The 21,787-nt window shown below is 36.9% G+C and overlaps 1 protein-coding gene across 1 annotated transcript in view; it reads left to right on the top strand.

Moving 5' to 3' along the window:
• Window positions 1-21,787, top strand: part of LOC114644763 (atypical kinase COQ8A, mitochondrial-like) — a 257,203-nt gene that overhangs the window by 11,192 nt on the left and 224,224 nt on the right. Inside the window, exon 2 of the mRNA XM_051924269.1 lies at window positions 18,575-18,732. Within this exon, the coding sequence (XP_051780229.1) occupies window positions 18,589-18,732 (144 nt within the window). The 5' untranslated portion in view covers window positions 18,575-18,588. The remainder of the gene's footprint in view (window positions 1-18,574; window positions 18,733-21,787) is intronic.

Genomic DNA, 21,787 nt, shown 5'->3' with positions numbered 1-21,787 from the left:
AAACACATATGGAAAAGAAAGCTGTTTGAACTAGTGTCTTGTTCATAGTATAATCCCACCATGCCCCTTCTCCACCGAAAAGATAGATTGTGGGGTGGAGTATTTTTTTATTCTGTTTTAAATCAAATAAAGTTGAAGAGCGGCCAGGGTGTGGGGAAGGTTGAAGTGTGTGCTTTGTTGATGCAAACCTGATTAGAACTGCGTAGGGGTTAAAATCAGGTCTCATGTGCTTATGACATGACTGCCACCTGCAACCTAAAAGTTGCTGAGGAACACTTTGTGTGCGTGTGTGTGTGCGTGTGCGTGTGCGTGCGTGTGTGTATGACTATCTCTGGGGGACCCTGTGCCCAAGGTTGCCAGGAAGGTCATTGTCCCAACTCTTGTATCTCGACACTGGAAGTAGCTGGCAAGAAAATGTATGTATGTACCTAGTTTATTCCAGACATAAAATGAAATAAAAAAAAATAAAAAAAACTGCAAAAAAAATAGACACAGAAAACTGCTGTGGGGCAACTATAACAGAAGGCAGGAGAAGATGGTTGAATTGTAGTACAAACTCCCATTTTTTTGTACAGAATGTAAAGTATCTCTGTCTAGTGATGAAGAGAAATTGTTTCAAGGACTGGCCTAAAAAATAATTTTGAAAATAAGGTTTGGATGAATTTATAATTATACATAAATAGTTACAGATTGTTTACTTTTTGCTATAGAGTGATAGTGTGTGTATATAGTTCTCTTTTTAAAAAAAAAAAAAAAAAAAAGTGCATCTGCAATATGTTTTGTGAGATTGTTAAAGTGCAAGAGAAAACCCTAAAGTGTTAATTTTGTTGTGTTTAGTTAATATTAGTGTAAACAAAGGTTTTTAATGATACAAATATAAATACTTTAATACTTTGTGAACCTTCATATAAACAGTATCTACTGATTAGACTAATGACCTGTTAATAAAAGTTACCCCTGAAACTAGCACTGCAAATGCTAACAATCCTGTGCTTATGTTCCAAAGTTAAGCAGAGAAAAGTAACTTTCAGAGTAACTTTGGTCTTTTCAGCCTGCTCAGTTTCTGTGGATGGCATAAAGCGTATTTTAAAATACGCCATTAGGTCATCGTGGAATATTAGGCTTCATTTTACAAATCTTTTTGCAACCACTTAGCCTCTGTTTTTACATTTTCAAGTTCAAGTTTTCATGTGGAAATTTAATGATAAAATTTTCACTTAAATATTTACAAGGGCATTACAGTATTTTTTTTATTGTGACTGACTCTTCAATAATATTATAGCCTGTGGCTAAAAACTACTCCCGAGTCTACTGGTTTATGCTGTCAGTTTTCCTGTAATGTTTGCTAAAAGTGAGGTTATGGCTGAGATCTTCAGTAAAACTGTTCGCCTTTTTAAAACAGCAGAAGCTGCTTATTACAGATGGAGAAAGCTATCTATGATTTCCACTAAAGATTAAAGACATTATGGAGCCCTTTAGATAAGAGCCGAAGTTTATGTTGATGTTAGCTTTGTTATCATTGCCTGGGAAATTTCTTAAGACTGTGGGCCTTGGTTATAGTGCCATCAGTTAATCAGATATATCAGAACTACTAAATAAACCAAGTAATTTTCTGCCTATAATATACATATTTTTAGTGTTTTTTTTTTAGTTCACTGGATCCCCTTCCTTTTGAACATGCTACTTACATTTGCCCATGAATACAGCCTTACTGCTGTAGATTAATTCCTGCTTTTTCTAGTGACTGACATTGGATTTTGTTGAAAGTTATTGCAAAAGTCATATTTACAGGAAGTGGTATGGTTTTGTATTAAAATGGGGGATTAGGAATAATGGTAATTTTGGATACAAATATAATTACTTCTTTGTGGCATAATGCAAAAATTGTAACTTGAATCAGATTTTGGGGTTTCTTCTGCCCCTGTTATTAGTCACAGTGCTTGGCACCCAACTCAAACTTTATAGCATGCTTGCTCACCACATCTTACTTGAGCTTCACCGAACATTCCATCGTTTACTTCATAATTCACTCTGCCACTAATTATCATGCCATCTGTTTTTCCTGTCCAGGGGCCTCATGTATAAACGGTGCGTACGCACAGAAATGTTGCGTACTCCCGTTTCCATGCTCAAATCGCGATGTATAAAACCTAAACTTGGCGTAAAGCCACGCACAATTCCACGGTAACTCATACCTTGGCGTACGCAATTTCTCCACTCGGTTTTGCAGACTGGCGGCACCTTGCGTCAAAGCAGTGCTACTGTTCCTGTGTGGTCACCCTTTCTTTCTTAGCTCCACATTCCTGACGCGGCTTTATAAATACACTGAAACTAACTGCATATTGTTTATTAGTGTAATGCATCTGATTGTAATTAACCTGCAGCAATATAATGGTCCAGGGAATAGCCATAGTATTCCAAATACTATAACTGCTTTAGCGTTGTAACTCTCACTGCATCTTCTTCTTCTTTCAGCTGCCCCCGTTAAGGGTTGCCACAGCAGATCATCCTTTTCCATATTACTCTCACTGCATCACTCGGAGTGTTTATATCACTGTATCTGAGTGGGGAATCACAGCAGCAGCTGATCGGAAAGAGAAATATCGGTATACAGCATGAAGCAGACGCTGCCTGAGCCACAGCAAAACGCTTTAGAGACTTCCCAGTACGGACTTCGCGGTTTACAGTTCTTGGGATGAAACCTTTTCTAAACACACTCAATCAGTCCAACAAGTGCTCCTTGTAGAACTGTTTACTTATAAGTACAATTACCTCACTGTAAACTTACACTACAGTTATAATTTGCACAACCTGCGCCACTTTATAAAGTGCGTATTTACATATGATGACGGTATTCATTTTTAAGATGAAATGCAGCAAAATATGTTGATTATATTACACAGATAAAACTTTAACTTCATTTAAATAATCTGTATTGTTAATAATTTAAACATGTGAGGACACGGTGCCGCAGTGCTAGCTAGTTCAGTGATTGTTGCTGCATTGCGTTATATTCTTGCGCTGACGCGACACTGGAAAGATAGATGGACAGAATAATTAAACATGTACTACGAAGATATTTCAATGTTCCTTAAAAGTTTTGAAGAATCGGCGTTCTAAGCTTACAAATGGCTTGACGTCTATTACATAGCTGATTGTGTAGCGATTGGGTATTTGGAGAAAAAAAAGTAAGGACAGGAATTGGAGGTTAGTACGCTTGAAAGAGACAGTACTGCTGAGATAAATTATTTCATTGAAGGTCGCGCATGGTGCAACAAGCCTCTTGCATGAGATATGAACAAGCACTGCGCCACCATGTTCCCATGTTTAATAACATGCTTTCATTCCTATCATCATGAAAAAGATATCACGTATACATCTCAGTATTTTAATTATTCAGAGAGCTGTAATATCACGAATGTAATGGATTATGTGTCCTGTTGGAGAAAGAGAAAGCCCGTTTAAGAAGCAGGTAGTGATTCACACACAGAGCACAAAGAAGATCAAATACAGAACAAAGCATTTAACGTCCTACTTTAGTTACAATGGGATTTGAGAAACTAGTAAATTAAACGATTTTAAGATGAAGTTTATGATGTTCTACTTTAATGGCAAAATAAACTACGTGATTAAAGTGGAAATTTCGAGATTAAAGTTGACATTTCGTGCTTTTTTCCCACTGTGTGCCTATTTTTTTGTCTGTACCCTAATAAGCTTTCATATGACACTCACACGGTGGGCTACGACTTGCCTTTTCACGGCGACTTTGATATGTGATTTCTTTTTTATTTCGGGCACTGTGTGACTTTGTGAACTTGAGCTTTCGAGTTTCTCCGACACTTTGTCACTCGATCAACTTCCTTTTGTTGATTATACCACTGTTTAAACCAACAAATAGTACGTTTTTCCTTTGCCACCACTTGGTATTCGCTGAAATTCTTATTTTCCCCTGTGCTTTTCCCATTGTCTTTTCTCAGAAGGCTATTTATATTGATTTGTATATTCAAAGAGGCGTAATTCTGGGAGGAGTTGGGGCGGGACAGAAGGCGCGTGCACGTGGAAGAACGTGAAAGTTTGCGTACGTACAGATTCCTGCATCTGGATTTTTCTGTGCATACGCACATTCCCACTTTTGTGCTTACGCCATGTTATAGTGTGAGTTCTACGCACTGTGTTATACATGAGGCCCCAGGATATCTTTACTTCTTCATTCATCCATCCATGTACCCTATTGGTCAGTGCTGCCCCTCACATGCTCCACCCATCCTTTATGCTTGAACTCTTTATTTGTGTAAACCAGAAATCTCCAAATAGCTAAGTGCCAGCACTGTTTCTCTTTAATGGCCACTTTATACTTAATGCTGAGAATCCTTACATGCACATGCATGGCTACCACACGTTACCAGTGTTGTGTTGTGTTCACGTCTCGTCTGTGCACGTCCTCAGAAATGAACACAAATGCATGTGTGAGTTGCAGTACTAGCAAAAATATGGGTGGTATGTATGTTTTAAGTTTTGGTATGTGATGTCAGCATCATTTTTTACTGTCAACATATGACGACAGGCTTGCAGCTCCAACAGGATCAATCTGTGTGCTTCGATGATTGATGAATGGTTTGATGCAGTGAAGCAATCATCAAACTTAAATGCTGAGATGCAAATGTCTTCATGGTGCTTTTCTTCATCCATTTTTCACATAGGGCATAGAAGTGTCGCATATTCCCCATCATAACGATGTGATACCTTCGCAACAGCATTGGAATGCAAAGAATTTTTCCCTTGACTCATAACACAATGAAACCAGACATTGTTTTCTCATTGTGATGATTTCTCACACTGCCACCTGGTGGAATCCTCCAGATTTACTTGAAGTATGAAAGCAAATATATGTAGTACGTCCTGAAGCTTGCGTGATGCGTAACGTTAAGTAAATCCCTGGCCTAAGTCTCAGAGCTGCAATGTTAGTATGCATGACATATTAACATAACCTCCTTGGTACAGTATTATTATCTGCAAATATCAACAAATAAAAAAAAAAAAAAAAACTGTTGGCTAATTTCCTTAACTTTTAACTTCCTGACAAACTCTGTAACTGGACCTTAGATTTCCTTATGAACAGATGTCTGCATGTATGGACTGGCAGGATCACATCCACAGAGGGGACTGGGCGGTCTCGTGGCCTGGAACCCCTACAGATTTTATTTTTTTTCTCCAGCCTTCTGGAGTTTTTTTTGTTTTTTCTGTCCACCCTGGCCATCGGACCTTACTCCTTTCTATGTTAACTAATGTTGTCTTAATTTCTTATTTTGTCTTTTATTTTTCTTCTTTTCATTATATAAAGCACTTTCAGCAACTTTTTGTATGAAAATGTGCTATATAAATAAATGTTGTTGGTGTGTTGTCCATTAGATTATCTCAACGTTTATTTGTTAAAGGCTTCCAAAATATGCTCTTAAAAATCCATATGGACAGGATTCCTTATAGACATTAGCTAGCTTTTTTTTTTTTTTCCTTCTAGCGAACAACTCCTACTTCAGTTTATGTTTGTAAACTAGTAACAGAAATTCTGACAGAAGATTGGACTGTCCAGTTTGGGGATACAGTATTAAGCAGTAAGTTTATTTTAACAGTCATGCCAGGGTAGGTGACATTCTGGTGATATTAAGAGTATGTTCTTTAAGATTTCTTAAGTTTGCTTTAAGTCCATGGTATTAACAAATAATCCCTCAGGATATATATGACCATATTCTGTAAAAATGTTATTCAAGTCATTCAAATACATGACTGGTGTTGTCCTTCAAAATTTATGTAAACGGAGACCAGAAAAACACTTGAGAATTCCCCAGTTTTGGATTGAAATTAAGTACAATATCTCTTTAAGCCTATAGCAGAAAACATGGTCAGCAAACCAGCATAGCAAAGCTGTGTCATCATTCTTCAAAAGGTGGTCTGTGATCCATCTGCAGTGGCACACTGACTCAGAACAACTGCCTGTCATACAAGACCTCAAATTAAACATAAACATGACTTATTTGGAGATCTGTTTAATGTGGTTTCATTTAGCAGTGACACTTTGAAAGGCATGGGCAAGGTGCTATATAAATAAAATGTATTATTATTATTATTATTAAGATGAATTGGTAAATTTAAATAAATTATGAAATCCTTAAAGGCAATACTTAATTTTTAGTTGTTTCTATAATCTTAAGTGAACATTTTTTTATTTTTCTGGCAGGTGGTTGCTTATTTCTTAAGTCAGGGCATTATAGCCCTGAAAGTTACCATATCTGTCCAGAGTCGAGTTGCTTGTTTTCTTTTGTTGAATTCTGCTGCTACTAGTTATAATCTGTTGTAAGAACAAGCAGTGGAGAGCTACAGATTTTCGTCTGAGTTTTACTACTCAAAATTTTGTGTATGCCTTATGAACGTAACAATTGTCCTTTTGACCTGATTTAACTTGTACAAAGGAGTTATAGAATTGTTTCAAAATTCTTTTTTTCATCTAGTACCATTAAATTAAAGAAAGAGGTGGATAGTGTATGAATTTTAACATAGAGTGGAAAATTATATATGTTTTGTTTTTAACTCTGTGAAATGCTTCTAATCCTGAGTTGCTTTAGCATGCTTTATTTTGATGAAGGGATTTATTCTGTTTTCTAGGTATGAAACGATCTGTTGCAATCTTAATGCGTCAAGGCAATTAAATTTCCACTTGTAACTTTAAATTAATCATTTGCATGCATGTTCAGTGAAATGCTTAACCTCTCAATTGAACATCCATTAATTGTTACCAACCCTAGTTATAATGGGATTAATATTTTTGCAGTCATGCAAAACTCTTATTGGGAGTTTATAACCGGCATTTTAAATATTACACTAACTGCCTAATTTAGAAGTCAACAAGAGCAAATATATATTCTTCTCTAGCATACTGTTTGTCCTTTAATGTCCCTTTTTACAGGGTTTAAATGCTCTTTTTCTTTCTGTAGACCTTTTAGCTCTTTAGTATTCCAGGGCTTGTTGTTTGAAAAGCAACACACTGTCTTTGTGGGTGCCAGTGTTGACACTGAAGTTAATAAAGTCTGTGATGCAGTGAAAAAGTTCCTGAATATTGTCCCAATGTGAGTCGCACAGTATTCCCCATTCTGTCAGTTAAAAGCAAGAGTAGTGCAGGGCGGTATACCGGTTCATAACAAAAACCGTTTATTTTTGTTATGATATGGATTTGTCTTATACCGCAACACCGGTTTAAATAGCCTAAACAATGTTCGGGCCCTTTTTCACTGCTGCACCGCTAAACACGAATGCAACGGAGTACATGCGTTAGTGGAGGTATTGAACGGTGAAAATGGACAGAGAACATTCTGAAACTGAAGCTGTAGCAGACGATAAACTTGAACATGATGACCCAGAAGAGCTTTTGCCGAAAAAAGGACCCTTGTCTGTTGTCTGTAGATACTTTGGTTTAAAAGGTTGGATGTGGACCATTATGTTCACATGTGTGAGTACTGTTTCTATAATACTGAATAATACTGTAAGCCAAGTTGTACTTGTTTTTTTTTTTCCCCTCAATACTGTGTATGTACCTGGGTACTGTGTAATAGTGTGACGACATGTTGAATTTATTCTCGACTTTTCCACTTTAATCTCGACGCTTATGACGAGAATAAAGTTGACATATTGACTTTATTCTCGTAATTTGTCATTAAAGTAGAACATCGTAAAACAAACTTAATCTTAAAATGAATATTTAATTTACTAGATTTTCTCAAACCCCGTCATAAGTTATGTAGCACATTAAATGCTTTGTGTTAAGTGTTCCCTGAGCCATGTTAATCGCTATGTGCTTCTTAAAATGACTTCCTCTTGCACTACGAGGAGGTGCAGGCAGCAATTACCACACAGAATACATTTAATTTCATGATATTCCTGCTCCCTGAACATTTAGAATGCTAAGATAAATACTAATATTTCATCATGAAAATGACATCATTAAAGCATGTATTAATCATGTGGGGGCACTGTGGCGTTGAGGGTGCACTGCTGCGTCGCCGCAAGGGGGTCCCTGGTGTTTCCTGCCTTGAATTTGCATGTATTTCTGGTGGGTTTACTCGGCGTGCTTCAGTTTTTTTTCAAAGTCCTATAGGATGTGGGGTTTTGTAAGACTATATTGATCCTGCTAGTGTATGTATTGCTTGTATTCACCCTGCAATGTGCTGGCTCCACTTTCAGGATTTGCTCCTGCCTCGCACACAATGCTTGCTGGGATGGGCGCAACCCTGATTGGATGGCATAATTAAACATGTATAACAAAGGATTTTTTTAAAGTTCTGAACACTCTGTGGTCTAAGTTTATAATTAGGTTTAAATTCACAAAGACGTTTATCGTGTGGTAATTGGTTATGTGGAGAAAGAAAAAGGAAAGATAGGAACTGCGCGTTTGGTACGTCAGACAGAGACAGCACGCATGCAATAAAGAAAGCTCGCTCAGAAGAACATCCATTGAATTCTGTGTTTGTGTCTCCGACCACCAGATCACAAACCCAATATTTACACAATATTTAGGTTAAACCTGTGCGATACCCATTCATACATCCAGTTTTTTGGAGCTTTGTCACACCTGCCATAAAGTTCTGTACACTGAACATTCACCTGGGGACCCCTTACTGCGAGGGAGCAACACTACCGTGCATGTTTAATACCTGCTTTAATGCATTTCATCATGAAAATTTATCTTAGCATTCTACATTTTCCCAGAGCCGGATTATCATGAAGTGATATTAGTGCAGAGGAAGTCAGTTTAAGAAGCGCGCAGCGATTAACAACTGAGTCGGGGAACACTTAACACAAAGCATTTAATGTGGTACATTAATTTATGACAGAGTTTGAGAAAATCTAGTAAGTTAAACATTGATTTTAGGATGAAGTTTTGTCATTTAAAGTAGAATGTCGTAAACTAAATAAATTATGAGAATAAAGTAGAAATGTTGACTTTAATCTCAACAGTTTTTTTTTTTTTTCTTTCTTTACCATGGCCCTAATACGCTTCCATAGGGCTATACCACAAATAGCATTATAAATGCAAGTTGCAGTTTTATTATTTATGTATATAGCTTAGCTTCAAACAAGGTCCATATTAATGCAGTTTGCCTTAATGATGGTTCAGTTGGTAAAGATCTCATCACCAAGATGCACTTGTTTTATTTTAATTTATTTTAATTTGGTGAATACTGTGTAATGCACCTGGGCTTTGAAGTCTTGGAAGTAATAGTATTATTACTGGAAGTTGCACTATTATTTATTAGTTTAGATGTTATGCAGTTTAATGATGGTAAAGTTGTTTAAAAAGTCACTTTAACGTGTCAGTGGACAGAGATTGTTAACTTTAACAAGCGTAGTTGGTTTACAAAAAATATTTACTATTTATTCCTTTTCTAAGACATTTTCAGTGCAATACAACTTTTGACAAGCACCTCTGGATATTTTACTAAGTCGAAATGCCTCTTTGGATGGTTGAAAGTATGATGTCAAAATTTTAGTTTAAGTTGTTTGCAAACTTTGTTCAATAAAAAGGCTCTATATTTTGACTGTATCTGTCATGCAATGTGATTCCTTCTCTTCATTAGTGCCACCCCCTTGAAAACTATCACTTTATGGGGCCATGCAAACCTGTATTAATACTTGTGTGCACATTAAAATGTTATTTTGTACAATGTACAATTCTCATGACAGTGGAATAGGTTATTCTTAGCCAGTAATTGCAGTGGAAAATGTGGTTAACATCCACTCATCATGGGGGAAAAAAAATACTGTATAATATAGTGAAACCTGTATAATTTTGAAAAATACTGTGATAAAGAATTTTGGTCATAGCGCCCAGCACTAATTCAGAGTCATTTCAGCCTTCAGGCTCCACTTCCTCAATATTCTGGTGGTACCAGGTTGCCCTCTAATAACAGGTGTGTAGCTGGGAATAAGATGAATCAGGTTGTGGTCAGATGTGCCTAACGGAGCCTGTGGAATACACTTAAAGGCATCTTAACCTTTGAATATCCAGCTTGTTATTTCCTCAAGTGCAATTTGTCACACTGATTGGAGCAAACAATGACAAATTTCTAAGTCACATGTTTGAAGTCCCCACATATTATAACTGTAGAGTCAGATTGAGACATCATTGAAGTGTTGGTGACAGAATTAATCATCTGTGTTGGTAGGTCCCCATTTGCAGAGGGAGGAATATAAACATTAACAAGGATGATGTAGCCTGGGCAAATAATGTGGATGAATTCCGAGAGCCAGAATTTCAAAGTCTGAATTACAATCTATAGTTTTAATTGTAATATACTCCATTTTACACCATTCATCATTCACATAGATGACCAGTCCCCCTTCCGTCTCTTTTCATATTCATCTTATTTGACACCAATCAAACATTACCCATTACAGTAGAACAGTTTTCAAACCTGTTTTGCCTTGCTTTTACTCCTGCTCCAGCACATTGCCCTTTTCATCTGTGGAACTGAGCTGCTTAGGTGCTCGCGATCGCAGTGCAAGTAGCCGATTATAGGAGAGTTTAACATTCATAGCATTAAACCTGAGCATCACTCGGGCTGTAAAAACAGTACTAAAAGTGTTAGCACCAACTGTCACTCGGGCAACGGTATAAACGCGTCTCACCTAAGACCCAAGTTTTACTCGGGCTGTTAAAGTGCCAGCAATGTTAGTGCAGAGCATTATTTGGGCAACGGTATAGGCATGTCTTGTGTAAGTGTCGTGCCCGAATGTTAACTGGGCAACGGTGTAGACCGGGGTGGGAAAAGTCATTCCTGGTGGGCCGCAGTGGCTGCAGGTTTTTGTTCCAACCCAATTGCTTAATAAGAAGCACTTATTGCTCTACAAACACTTCTGCTTCATTTTAGCTATCTCCCTCGTTAAGATTTTGAACCCTTATTGCTTATTTAAGTCTTAAACAGCTGCATTCTCTGTTTTTAGTTGCTCCTTATTAGCAATAAGATGCAAATGACAAAAGAAACCAGCAGTTATCAATTTTGCTTGTTACCCTTTACACCTGTATTTATCATGCATTATTTGGTTTAATTAAATACAGTGATACCTTGAGATACAAGTTTAATTCGTTCCGTGACCGAGCTCATAAATCAAAATGCTCTTATCTCAAATTAATTTTCCCCATTGAATGAATTGAAATGCCATTAATCCGTTCCGGACCCCAAAAAACACTGCAATTTTTGTATTACATGTTTTTAAATAAGAAAAATATACTTATAAATAACGAATATTGTATAAAAACACAATACAATAGAATGTACTGCAATAAACTGGTTTTATTAAGTACAGTACAGTATAATGTACAGCATTTACCTTGGAGATCAGACGAGTTGAAGATGCTGACGGAGGTGGTGGAGAAAGGCTGAACTGAATGTTATTCACTGATTTTAGCCCTTTTCGCCGCACCTTCCCCACTTTCATCTGCAGGGGTTTTCGAAAAAAACCTGTCCAATGAGGTCTGTTTCATCCTCCCTTTCAGAATGTTTCTAAAATGCGTCATGCAAGTGTCATTAAATAGCGCAGTCGCGCACCCAGTTGAAACTTTTTCTGGGTGTTTCTTTTGAATAAAGTCTGAAAGTTTCTCCCACATTCCCAACATTTCCTTTATCTCACTTGTAGAGATAACTTCCTCCGCGTCACTTATTTCCTTCAAATCCTTCGTGTGCTGCTACGTCCGTAGCTCCTTTAGCTCCTCCGTTGTCAGTTCCTTAGAGTGCTCCTCGATGAGCTCATTGATTTCACCTTCATCCATGTCCAGGCTTGCTGGGGGATGTATCCTTCGGCCGCTATTATTCCTGCAAAAGTTTTGAGGTAATCCTCAGCTGCCTTCATATCCTCGCTCGCTGCCTCACCATGCCTGACAACAAAGTGAATGCCGGTCCTCTTTTTAAAATTCTCAAACCAGCCCCGACTGGCTTTAAATGGCTCGCCCGATGCCAAGTCTGTCAAAGTGCTGCTGCTGCTGCAAATCAACGTAAATCGCTCGTGCCTTCTCACAGATTATAGCCTCCGTCACGGTATCTCCTGCGAGCTGCTTCTCTGTCAACCACACAATCAGCAGCTTCTCCATATTTTCATGGATAGATGTCCGCTGTTTAGAAATGAGTTTAACTCCCTTGGCTGGCGTTATTGCCTTTATCGACTCCTTCTGCTTCAGTATGGTGCAGATTGTAGAAGTGCTACGCTTATACTGCTTCGCCAAATCGACTACACGCACACCTTGCTCATGTTTTTCTATAATTTCTTCCTTTAATTCAATGCACATCATCCACTTCTTCTCTGCACTGTCCTTCGCACTCACTTTCTTTGGACCCATAGTTGGAAAGATGAAGTTTTGCAAAATAACTGCGAGCACAACACTGAAGCCTCCACTGCAAGATAACTGCTTAAAGTGAACGAGTGAGACATGGGATGTTGCGGCATTCACTGTGGCGAGCTGCACGAATTAGCGGTGGGGTGGGGTATCTGAAGCTAGCTCGTAACCCAAATTTTAGCTCTCAACTCAAAGCAAAAAATCGTCCAAGAGAATGCTCGTATCTCAAAAAACTCGCTAGTTGGGACACTCATAAGTCAAGGTATTGCTGTACTTGGAAGGAAAGAGAAGAGAAAAAAGTGAAGGACTGAGAATTGCCCATCCGTTTTACACTTCAAAGTATTTGGATGATATCCTTAGAATGGGGGAAAAAAAATCTAGGATATGAGAATGACTTGACATAGCAGAGTTAAAGCACTAACAAGCCATGAAATGTAATTATTGGTGGGGTGGATCTAGGAGTTTTTTCATAGGCTCTGGTTATTCTAGTGTTAAGTGTATCTAATTGGTAACATCCTACACTGTCAAAGCATGCACAAATTTATTTCTGAACCAATTCCATAATGGGTATTTTGCCCACCCTTTGTTTAAAGTGATAAACATGATTCCAACATTTGCACACACAAATTGTTTTGATTAAAAAGCATATCCAGTCCTGATTTCTGCTGTTTTTGTATTTTCAATGTGTTTCAATGCAGTGCTGTAGCAATATAAAAAATTTGCATATATAGTTTTTACTAACTCTTTTATTGCATGTTATTGTGCCTTCCAAAGTAATTTGTTTACTTGCATTCACTCATTAGTTTGGTACCGACTTTCACTTACTTACCAATACTTTCTTTCCATTTTGGTATTGACTTGGTATCGAAATATAATTTGTTATGACATCCCTAGCAGCATGCCTTCTCTTGTTTGCTATTAGGGTGCCTTTCTCATTTTCTTCTTGTTGCCCTGTAAATGTGCTTTCTCTTGCTTGGTCCATGCTAGGGCTGATATGATGTGGGTTGTAAAGTAGCTTGTCACTCGCAGTTGATTCTTTTCATTTTAACCATTTCAGGTGAATATCTGAAAAGGGGAATCAAGTAGAAAGGAATATGAATAATGGATGAGGGTGAGCTTTATTCAGTTAGATAACACACATTTACTCAACATAAAGTGCGACATGTTTTAGTTTGTAAGCATAGACCTCCCTTACAGCAAATGTCAAGAAGTGACCGATGTAAGGAAGCACTTCTCTTACAAATATTATCCATTCCTTTGCTGAGGGATACTACATACTTTTAAATGGCGGTACATCTCTTTGTGGCATTACAATGCATTAAAAAAGTTAGACTATGACCGTGTAGATTTAAGTTATTCTGTAAATTAAAACTAAAGTACTGAAAGAACAAACAAGCACTAACGCTTATAGTTGCAAAGTTTCACCACTCCAGTGGAAACAAAGAGAAAAAAAACTGTAAGAGCATGGAGTGTTCTGTTTTAAATGCAACATTTTTAAAACTCAATATTTTCTTTTGTGAAAACTAAAATATTATCATGCACACTCTGCACACCACCAGCCTACCAATGTACATGTAAGCAGAATAAACTTCTCAGCTCCAATTAACACCATTATTGCTTATAATTGTTAAAGCAGGATTTGCTTGCTGACATTGACAACTGTTATAACTGTTGAGAATCATTGCTTGTTGTGCTCACTGTATTGTGTCCTGAATCTGACATTTCTTATCTTAGTCTAAACAAGCATACGCATATGCCAGTATTTCAGTCTGTCAAAGTTATGCTTTCTTTCTACTTTTGTTTGGTTGCTTTTTAACTATAAATGCATTGTTGCTTCATTGCCTGTATTATAAGAGGTGCAACTGCCAGTGTGGGAGTGTAGTATAGTGGGTCCACGGCTAAGCAGCTGGTCCATTTTAAATAAATAGCCGGCTCAATCTCCGTGGGTGTACATGCTTGCGCGGCTGCAGAAGGTTATTGGAGTTATCGAGAGGGACAACGCCTGCATGTGAAGGATGTGTTCTGTCATAATTGCTTCATTGGCTTTCCACAGTTTGCGTTAGAGGTGATGTTCCCATGGAGGCATATAAGGGATAGGCTGCATGAGAAAAGGAGGAAGATTGGCAGATAGAGTGAAGGAGTCAGAGATTAAAAGAAAGGAGGGAAGAGAGGCTGAACATGCGACTGATTCTCGGGGACTGGAGAAGGCTACACCAGCTGAGTGATTTTGGAGCTGGGGTAACCTGTTGATGGGACACACTGCGTAAATTTGGGGAGGCTCGGAGAAGGAGCCTTGTCAGGGCCACTGAAGGCCACAGGAACCTGAGCCTTTGTAAGTTGAGGTCCGGATTGGGAGCCCTGCTTGGAGCCCTGGGACAGCAGGGACCTGGTCTTGTAGTAGGGGTTGGATGGCGATTCTTGTCAGATGGGCATCTCCTCTGTTGTGAGGCCTTGTAAGCAGAGGAGGTGTTGTTTTCAAGGGCTGCCCAGCTCATCTCAGTTACAATACGGATGGTGGCGGTTTCAAGAGACTCCTGGAAGTGACTGGTACCGTGGAGCTGACCTGCACTGTCTCAGAGAGCACTTGGTTTATTATTAAATTCTGATTATGCACATCAGAGAGCTCAAAAATTGGAGAACCTCCTATGAAGGGTCCCAAACCCATTTTACTTGTGTCTGTCAGAGGTTGCTTTGTTATTACACTTGTTTTGATTCAGTTGTGCAAACTTGATTTATCTCTATACAAATAGCATGCAATTGCGCATAGAGGCTATGTTGAAGTTTTATTTTCTCTAACGTTCATCAAATAATTGTTTAAATATTTTTTTCATATCCCAAATTCACATGCTAACTATATTACTTTCAAGGCTACAATTTATGATAAGTACACAAGCACAGTTGTTGACCACCTAAATGCAACATTTTCTGATATGTCGGTCATTTCCTGCTTTTTAAGACTACTTGCTGTTAAGTCATAATCAAAGTGAGGCTGCTACTTTTTGATTCAAGAGTCTTGCAGTTTGAAATTATGACTGTACTAAACAAGAATGGGATGTTGCATTAAAAAATGTTTAAAGTCATTCAGAAGTCTAAATCCAGTACAAATATTGTTAAAATAAGTACAAATATCTGAGCCGAAAGAAGGTCTTTTCTAAATTTAGCAAAACTGATGTCTGCTCTTTTTCATTTGTAAAATATTTGTCACATTAGAGTGAATCAGCTTTTACCAAAGATGGTACCTATATTGAGCCACATACAGTGAAAGACTCATTATCATTGAGTAGCTGATTTCCAGTATATTGCGTAAGTGACATATGATATTTGTGCATTGTTACGCACAAGCTTCTGTGAGAGTACTTGCAAATCGTGTGGTTGATGTGCAATAAGACTTGAACTTTGTACTAGGGAAATGTCTTCAGAAAAAATCTATAGTTGAGGAAGTTCTGGAAAAGTTACAGAATGTAACAATGTGTTTGCTGAAGGACTTGAGGCAGTTCCTTGATTTGTAAGTACTGCTTGGTACTTGCGCATTTCGCTGTGCGCTTGTTAACAATACAAACATCATGGGTTCAGTTACCATATCCAGACATTGTCTGCTGCACATTCTCCCTATGTTAGTTTTCTGAGCACTTCTTTTCCAGTTTCAGCTTCTTTGCGTACCTGCTCGAAGTTTCACATGAGGAGCCTTTTGATCGAAGCTGGGGACCCAGTTGTCACTGTGCTGAAAAAAGCTGTTTCAGCTATTTTGTTCGTAGCATAATCTTCTTGCCTCCCCATCCCTGCAATGTTCTTTTAATTTTTTTTTTTTTTTTGTGTGAATGGCAGCACAAAAACTCCAGTGTATTGTCCAGAATGTAAGGTTTCTGTGTTTTGTGGTAAACTGAAATTGTTTTCAAGGACTAGAATAAACAAATTTTGAAAGTAAAGGTTTGAATGAGTACATAGCTCTCTGAAGCAAATAGTAAACAATTTGTAACTATGTATTATGTATGTATGTTTGTATTTTTTTTTTTCTAAAGCATAAAAATATACCTGTGACTGCAGTACTTTTTTGAGAGATTGTTTAGGTGCCAGAGACTAAATGTTTCTAATAATGGACACAATGTTTACATGAAGCAGGACACCTTGTGCCAAACAGTACAACTTTGCAATGCTATGGGATATGATTTCTAAACTTGATGATGATGATAGCTGACAGAGTGGGGGCACAAAAGAAAATTGATTCCAGTGTTGTGCATCATAAATTGTTATAATTATGCATTGTAAAATAATTTTTTTCAAGAGACATTCCTAAAGCACAAAATTAATTTTGTATTTTATTTGATGTTGGTGTTAAGTTTAATTTATGTAAATACCTTCTTTTAAAAATTTAGAGTATTGTAGTTGCTACTGTTCAACCATTTGCAGCTCCTTAATTACATAAGCAGAATAATAGTTTATTTTTCAGTATGAAATTTAGGCGAAGTAATTCCAAAAACCCCGGTGTGCATAACAGGTTAAACAGACTAGTCTATCATATTTAGGTAGTCTTTTTATTAATGCATTATTTTACTACAGCTCACTTGTGAATGTTAAGGTGGCTACTGGCAAGCGTATTTACTAGATTATGTGATTGTATTTATCTGTTCCTTCTGAAGAAATAATGTGGCACAAACAGCATAATTTTTCTGAAGTTAATCATCTTCATTTCACTAAAACACTAACCGTCGGACAGATGAGCTAGTGTAACTTGGTCACTTACCGTACTGATCTCTTGTCCAGCTCAAGTTTTAGACCATTTATTGTTGAGGTATTAACGAATGGAACTAGTGCCGCTGAGGAATACCATTGTGTTTTACTTAGTGAACAAACTACCGTTTTTGTTAGTTTTTCTAGTAAAATATTGCCACATAAAAGGAAACTTATGGAAATTTTTAGGGCCCTTCTCATGCAGAATGTGCTACATTAATTAGCATACTCAAAAACTCTATAAAGACTTTATCTGGTTGGGGGATGCGGGAACATTGACAATGAATTGATTTAGGAAATTATGATTCTGTTCATTTTTTATGTCAATTAGTCAAATCCATTGAAATTATCAAGGCAGCTGTACTTTACAGGTACTGTATAGGTATTTAAATTTTAAAGCACTCCCTTCAACGTATGCCTTGCACACTGTCCTTGTCTTGCTTTCTTTCATGCTGTAAGGGAAGGTATTACCCCATCTCTCATCCTAAGTGTTTTGAAAACCTGCTAAAGGCATTACTTCCAGCATCTGGCCTTCCTTACTTTAGAGGTAGACATGGTTCTACCTTTACTCGGGGACTGCAGGAGTCTACTGGGGTTGAAACGGAATAGTTCCAATCAATCTTCTTAGACCCCCAAACCCTTTTAAAAACATGGGGGCATTTGTTGCTGTCTGTCTGGCATGAGGTATTCAACCTTTGTAGCAAATTTCTGTAGTCTTTAATTTTCACTATGAAAATACTAATGCATTCCCTGTGCAGGCTGCAATGTTAGGTCACATGCCCTCTATTTTCCTAGTGAATTATTATTTGTTTCTCTTTGTGAATCTGTCTCACTTCCCCCATTTTCTGTGCTTATTTCCATTACAGGACATCTGGTATAATTACAGAACCTGTTGTATCCTGTTTTGTTTCTTTAACATTGGCCCAAGTCTTCTATAGCACTTTCCTGCATGGCAACTTTGTGTACACCCTTCTTGCACAACTTATCACAGCATGTGTGTGTGTGTGTGTGTATATATAAAATGTATATTTTAGCAGTGGTAGCTTTGCTATGCAAATTAGGAGGATTGGCAGTGCTGAATTGGCTGTGCTGTATGTACTGTGATGGAGTGGCAACCTATCAAGGTATTCCCTTGCACCTGATTCTTGCTGGAGTGGGTTAATTTTTGCTGTTACAGAAAACTCTGGTTAAGTTACTTGCTAAGAGTTAAAATAGTGAGCCTTAGAAAGAAATGGCAGCCTTGTGTTTTCAAGGTGCAGTGTCTTGGTCACTAGGCTACTTTATTTGTTAAGATATAGCTGTGCTTGGGCATCTTGCATATTTTTATATCTGCACTTTAAGGAACTGTATTTATGATCTACATTTGTAAAGGCACCAGTGTTGCTATATGCATAATTTTCAGGCCTTTCTTCTCATTTACTTTAACCTGTCTCGATTATCTATTGAAGTGTCTAATTTTGCTTTCAGGCAAAGAAGACACCATGGCTAGTGATATGATTCTTCTAATGAGGGGCCTTGCCAAACTGAGCAAAGCTGTTATGGAGACCCAAGCAGGCAACTTGCAAAATTCTGCTGCAGCAAGAGAAGCTCTGTCTACAGCTAGGAGCATTCAGGTGACTGCAGAGGTATAGTATGTCTTAGCACTGAGATGCACAGAAGATGCTAGCAGGTGTGTTATGACCACTGTATTAATGACTACTTGCGTGTTTTGTGCTTAACCTTTTTTTTGTGTGTGCATGTTTATGTGCATCTGTCAAATTTTCAGTTTATAGTATAGAACTAGTACTGGAACAAAAATGTTATGTTTGGGAGTTTCTGTGATAATTGCTGATTGCAATGCATTAAAAGGAATACTCCACCTAAAAATAATTTTTGTATTTGTTATTTACCCATTGTAGTTTGTAGCAATTGCCAAGATTGTAATCTTATGATTTCATGCAGAACAGAAATTATAGTTTCTTATAGAAGCAGTGTCCAAAATTTGTCATCATAGACAACTGCAAATAAGCCAAGAACATCCATGAAAAAATCTTGCAGTACTCGTGTTGAGTAATCTACATGTCAAGTCACCCAGTCATATATTTACAATGTTCCAAACACAAGTATGTTTACTAAAATAATGTTAAATATGCCACTTCTGGAAAATAATCTGATGAATGAAAAGGGGATGCTATGAAATGTGACGAATGCAGTTTTCTTTTAATACATCTTTACACATATTCATTGCTTTGGTTATTTGTAAATTTGAAGTACTACTATATTGTGTGCACAGAAGAAAGTTGTTGAACATGGACATGCACTATTCAGCTACCATGCACATTGGTGTTATGCAGATTTTCCACAAAAGAAACCCAGAATTTAGTGGTTTTTCAAAATTCTGTGGTTACCATTAAGTGTGTTACTACAAAATATTATTGGTTAATACCATTACACAAAAAAAAATCTGTATTTGTTGCTTACCTTTCACCGCTTGCATCAGAAAGAACACATAATTTGAGTGCTACTGTCCCTCTTTTAAAAATGAAGGTACTGTCAGCTGTTGTGAGACTTGTGTATGCTGCAATTTAAATATATTAAATCATCATAGTGTGATATAGAGCTGAAGTGCTTGGAGTCATTGTTATTGTAAATATTCTGTAGGCCAGTGGTTTTCAAAGTCAGTCCTGGGGTCTACGTGTGGCCGCAGGTTTTTGTTCCAACCAAGTTCTGTTATTAATTGCATTCCCAGCCTAATTAAGCGAGCTGTTATTGTCCAGTTTCTGTGTTTTAGGGTCAATGTAGAAATAATAAAACTAGGTTTGATACATATTTAGTAGAAATGTATCAAGAATTTATGTATATTACATTGGCATAATTTTTTTTTTTTTTTTGAACTGCCTAACCAGACACATAGAAACCTTATGTCCTAAATTAAAGTGTTAAGTTTGGTATTTTTATAATTAAACTATAGACCACAGATGTTATCTGTTTTGTTTTTTATTAACAAAGTGAAATTCTCTGGGCTTATTTTTCAGTGATCATAAAAATACTAAAATAAATATTTTTTGAAATATATAAAAAATACAATACAAAATATGTACAAAAATAATTAACTACAATACATATGGAGTAAAATAAAGTGCTTCTCAAAATTACAAGCTGACATATTTTTTTTTTTTCATGTAATGTACCTATCTGAAACAAATCTTAAGTAGAAAAAAGTAGTTTTCACCATTTCTTTAAGAAAAAAAACCCCACAAATATATGTGTATACTTCTTCTTTCGGCTGCTCCTGTTAGGGGTTGTTACAGTGGAACATCCAGAATTGTTGTCTACATGCTGGTTTGGCAAAATTTTACACCATATGCCCTTCCTGACGTAACCCTCCCTACTGGTCAAAATTTTTAGAACACCTCATTTGTTTCAGTTTTTATGGAAATACATGCAGTTTAATGTCTTAATATTTCATCAAATGCAGGCATAGAACAAATAAACAGTAGCAAATGGAAAAAATAAGTCGAAGTCATTTAGTTTACAAAATTTTATTCACACTATTGATTCATCAAAGTATCCACCTTTTGCTGATATAAGAGTCAAACTATGGGTGAGAGGTATGACCAAAATTCTATATCACAGTATTTTTCTAAATTATCCAGGTTTCACGGTATTTGACGGTATTTTTTTCCCATGCATGAGTGGATGTTAACCACATTTTCCACTGCAATTACTGGCTAAGAATAACCAATTCCACTGTCAAGAGCATTGTACATTGTACAAAAAAAACATTTTAATATGCACACAAGTATTAATACAGGTTTTCATTGCCCCATAAAGTGATAGTTTTCAAGGGGGTGGCACTAATGAAGAGAAGGAATCACATTGCATGACAGATGCAGTCAAAATATAGAATCTTTATATTGAACAAATTTTGCAAACAACTTAAACTATAATTTTGACAACATATTTTCAACCATCCAAAGAGGCATTTAGACTTAGTAAAACATCCAGAAGTGCTTGTCAAATGTTGTATTGCACTGAACATGTCTTAGAAAAGAAATAAATAGTAAATATTTTTTGTAAAACAACTACACTTTCTGTTAATGTTAGCAGTCTTTGTCCACTGACACTTTAAAGTGACTTTTTAAACAACTTTACCATCATTAAACTGCATAATATTTAAACTAATAAATAATAATTGTATTATTACTGATAGTTGCACTATTACTTCAAGGCTTCAAGCCCAGGTGCATTACACAGCATTCACTAAATTAAAATAAAATAAAACAAGTGCAATCTTGGTGATGACATCTTTACCAACTGAACCATCATTTAGGCAAACTGCATTAATATGGACCTTGCTTCAAGCTAAGCTATATGCATAAATAATAAAACTGCAACTTGCATTTATAATGCTATTTGAGGTATAGCCGTACGGAATCGTATTAGGGCCATGGTGAAGAAAAAAAAATACGGACACAGGGAAGAAAAAAAAACAAACTATATGTCGAGAATAAAGTCGACATTTCCACTTTATTCTCATAGGTTACTTTATAATTAAAGTAGAATGTCGTAAACTAAACTTCATCCTAAAATCATTGTTTAATTTACTAGATTTTCTCAAACTCCGTCATAAGTTAATGTAACACATTAAATGCTTTAAGTGTTCCCCGACCCAGTTGTTAATCACTACGCTTCTTAAAC

This window comes from Erpetoichthys calabaricus, chromosome 3, assembly GCF_900747795.2.
Source record: "Erpetoichthys calabaricus chromosome 3, fErpCal1.3, whole genome shotgun sequence".
Classification (NCBI taxonomy): Eukaryota; Metazoa; Chordata; class Cladistia; order Polypteriformes; family Polypteridae; genus Erpetoichthys; species Erpetoichthys calabaricus.
The sequence above is the reverse complement of the archived record's forward strand: the minus strand, read 5'-3'. Positions and strand labels throughout refer to the sequence as shown.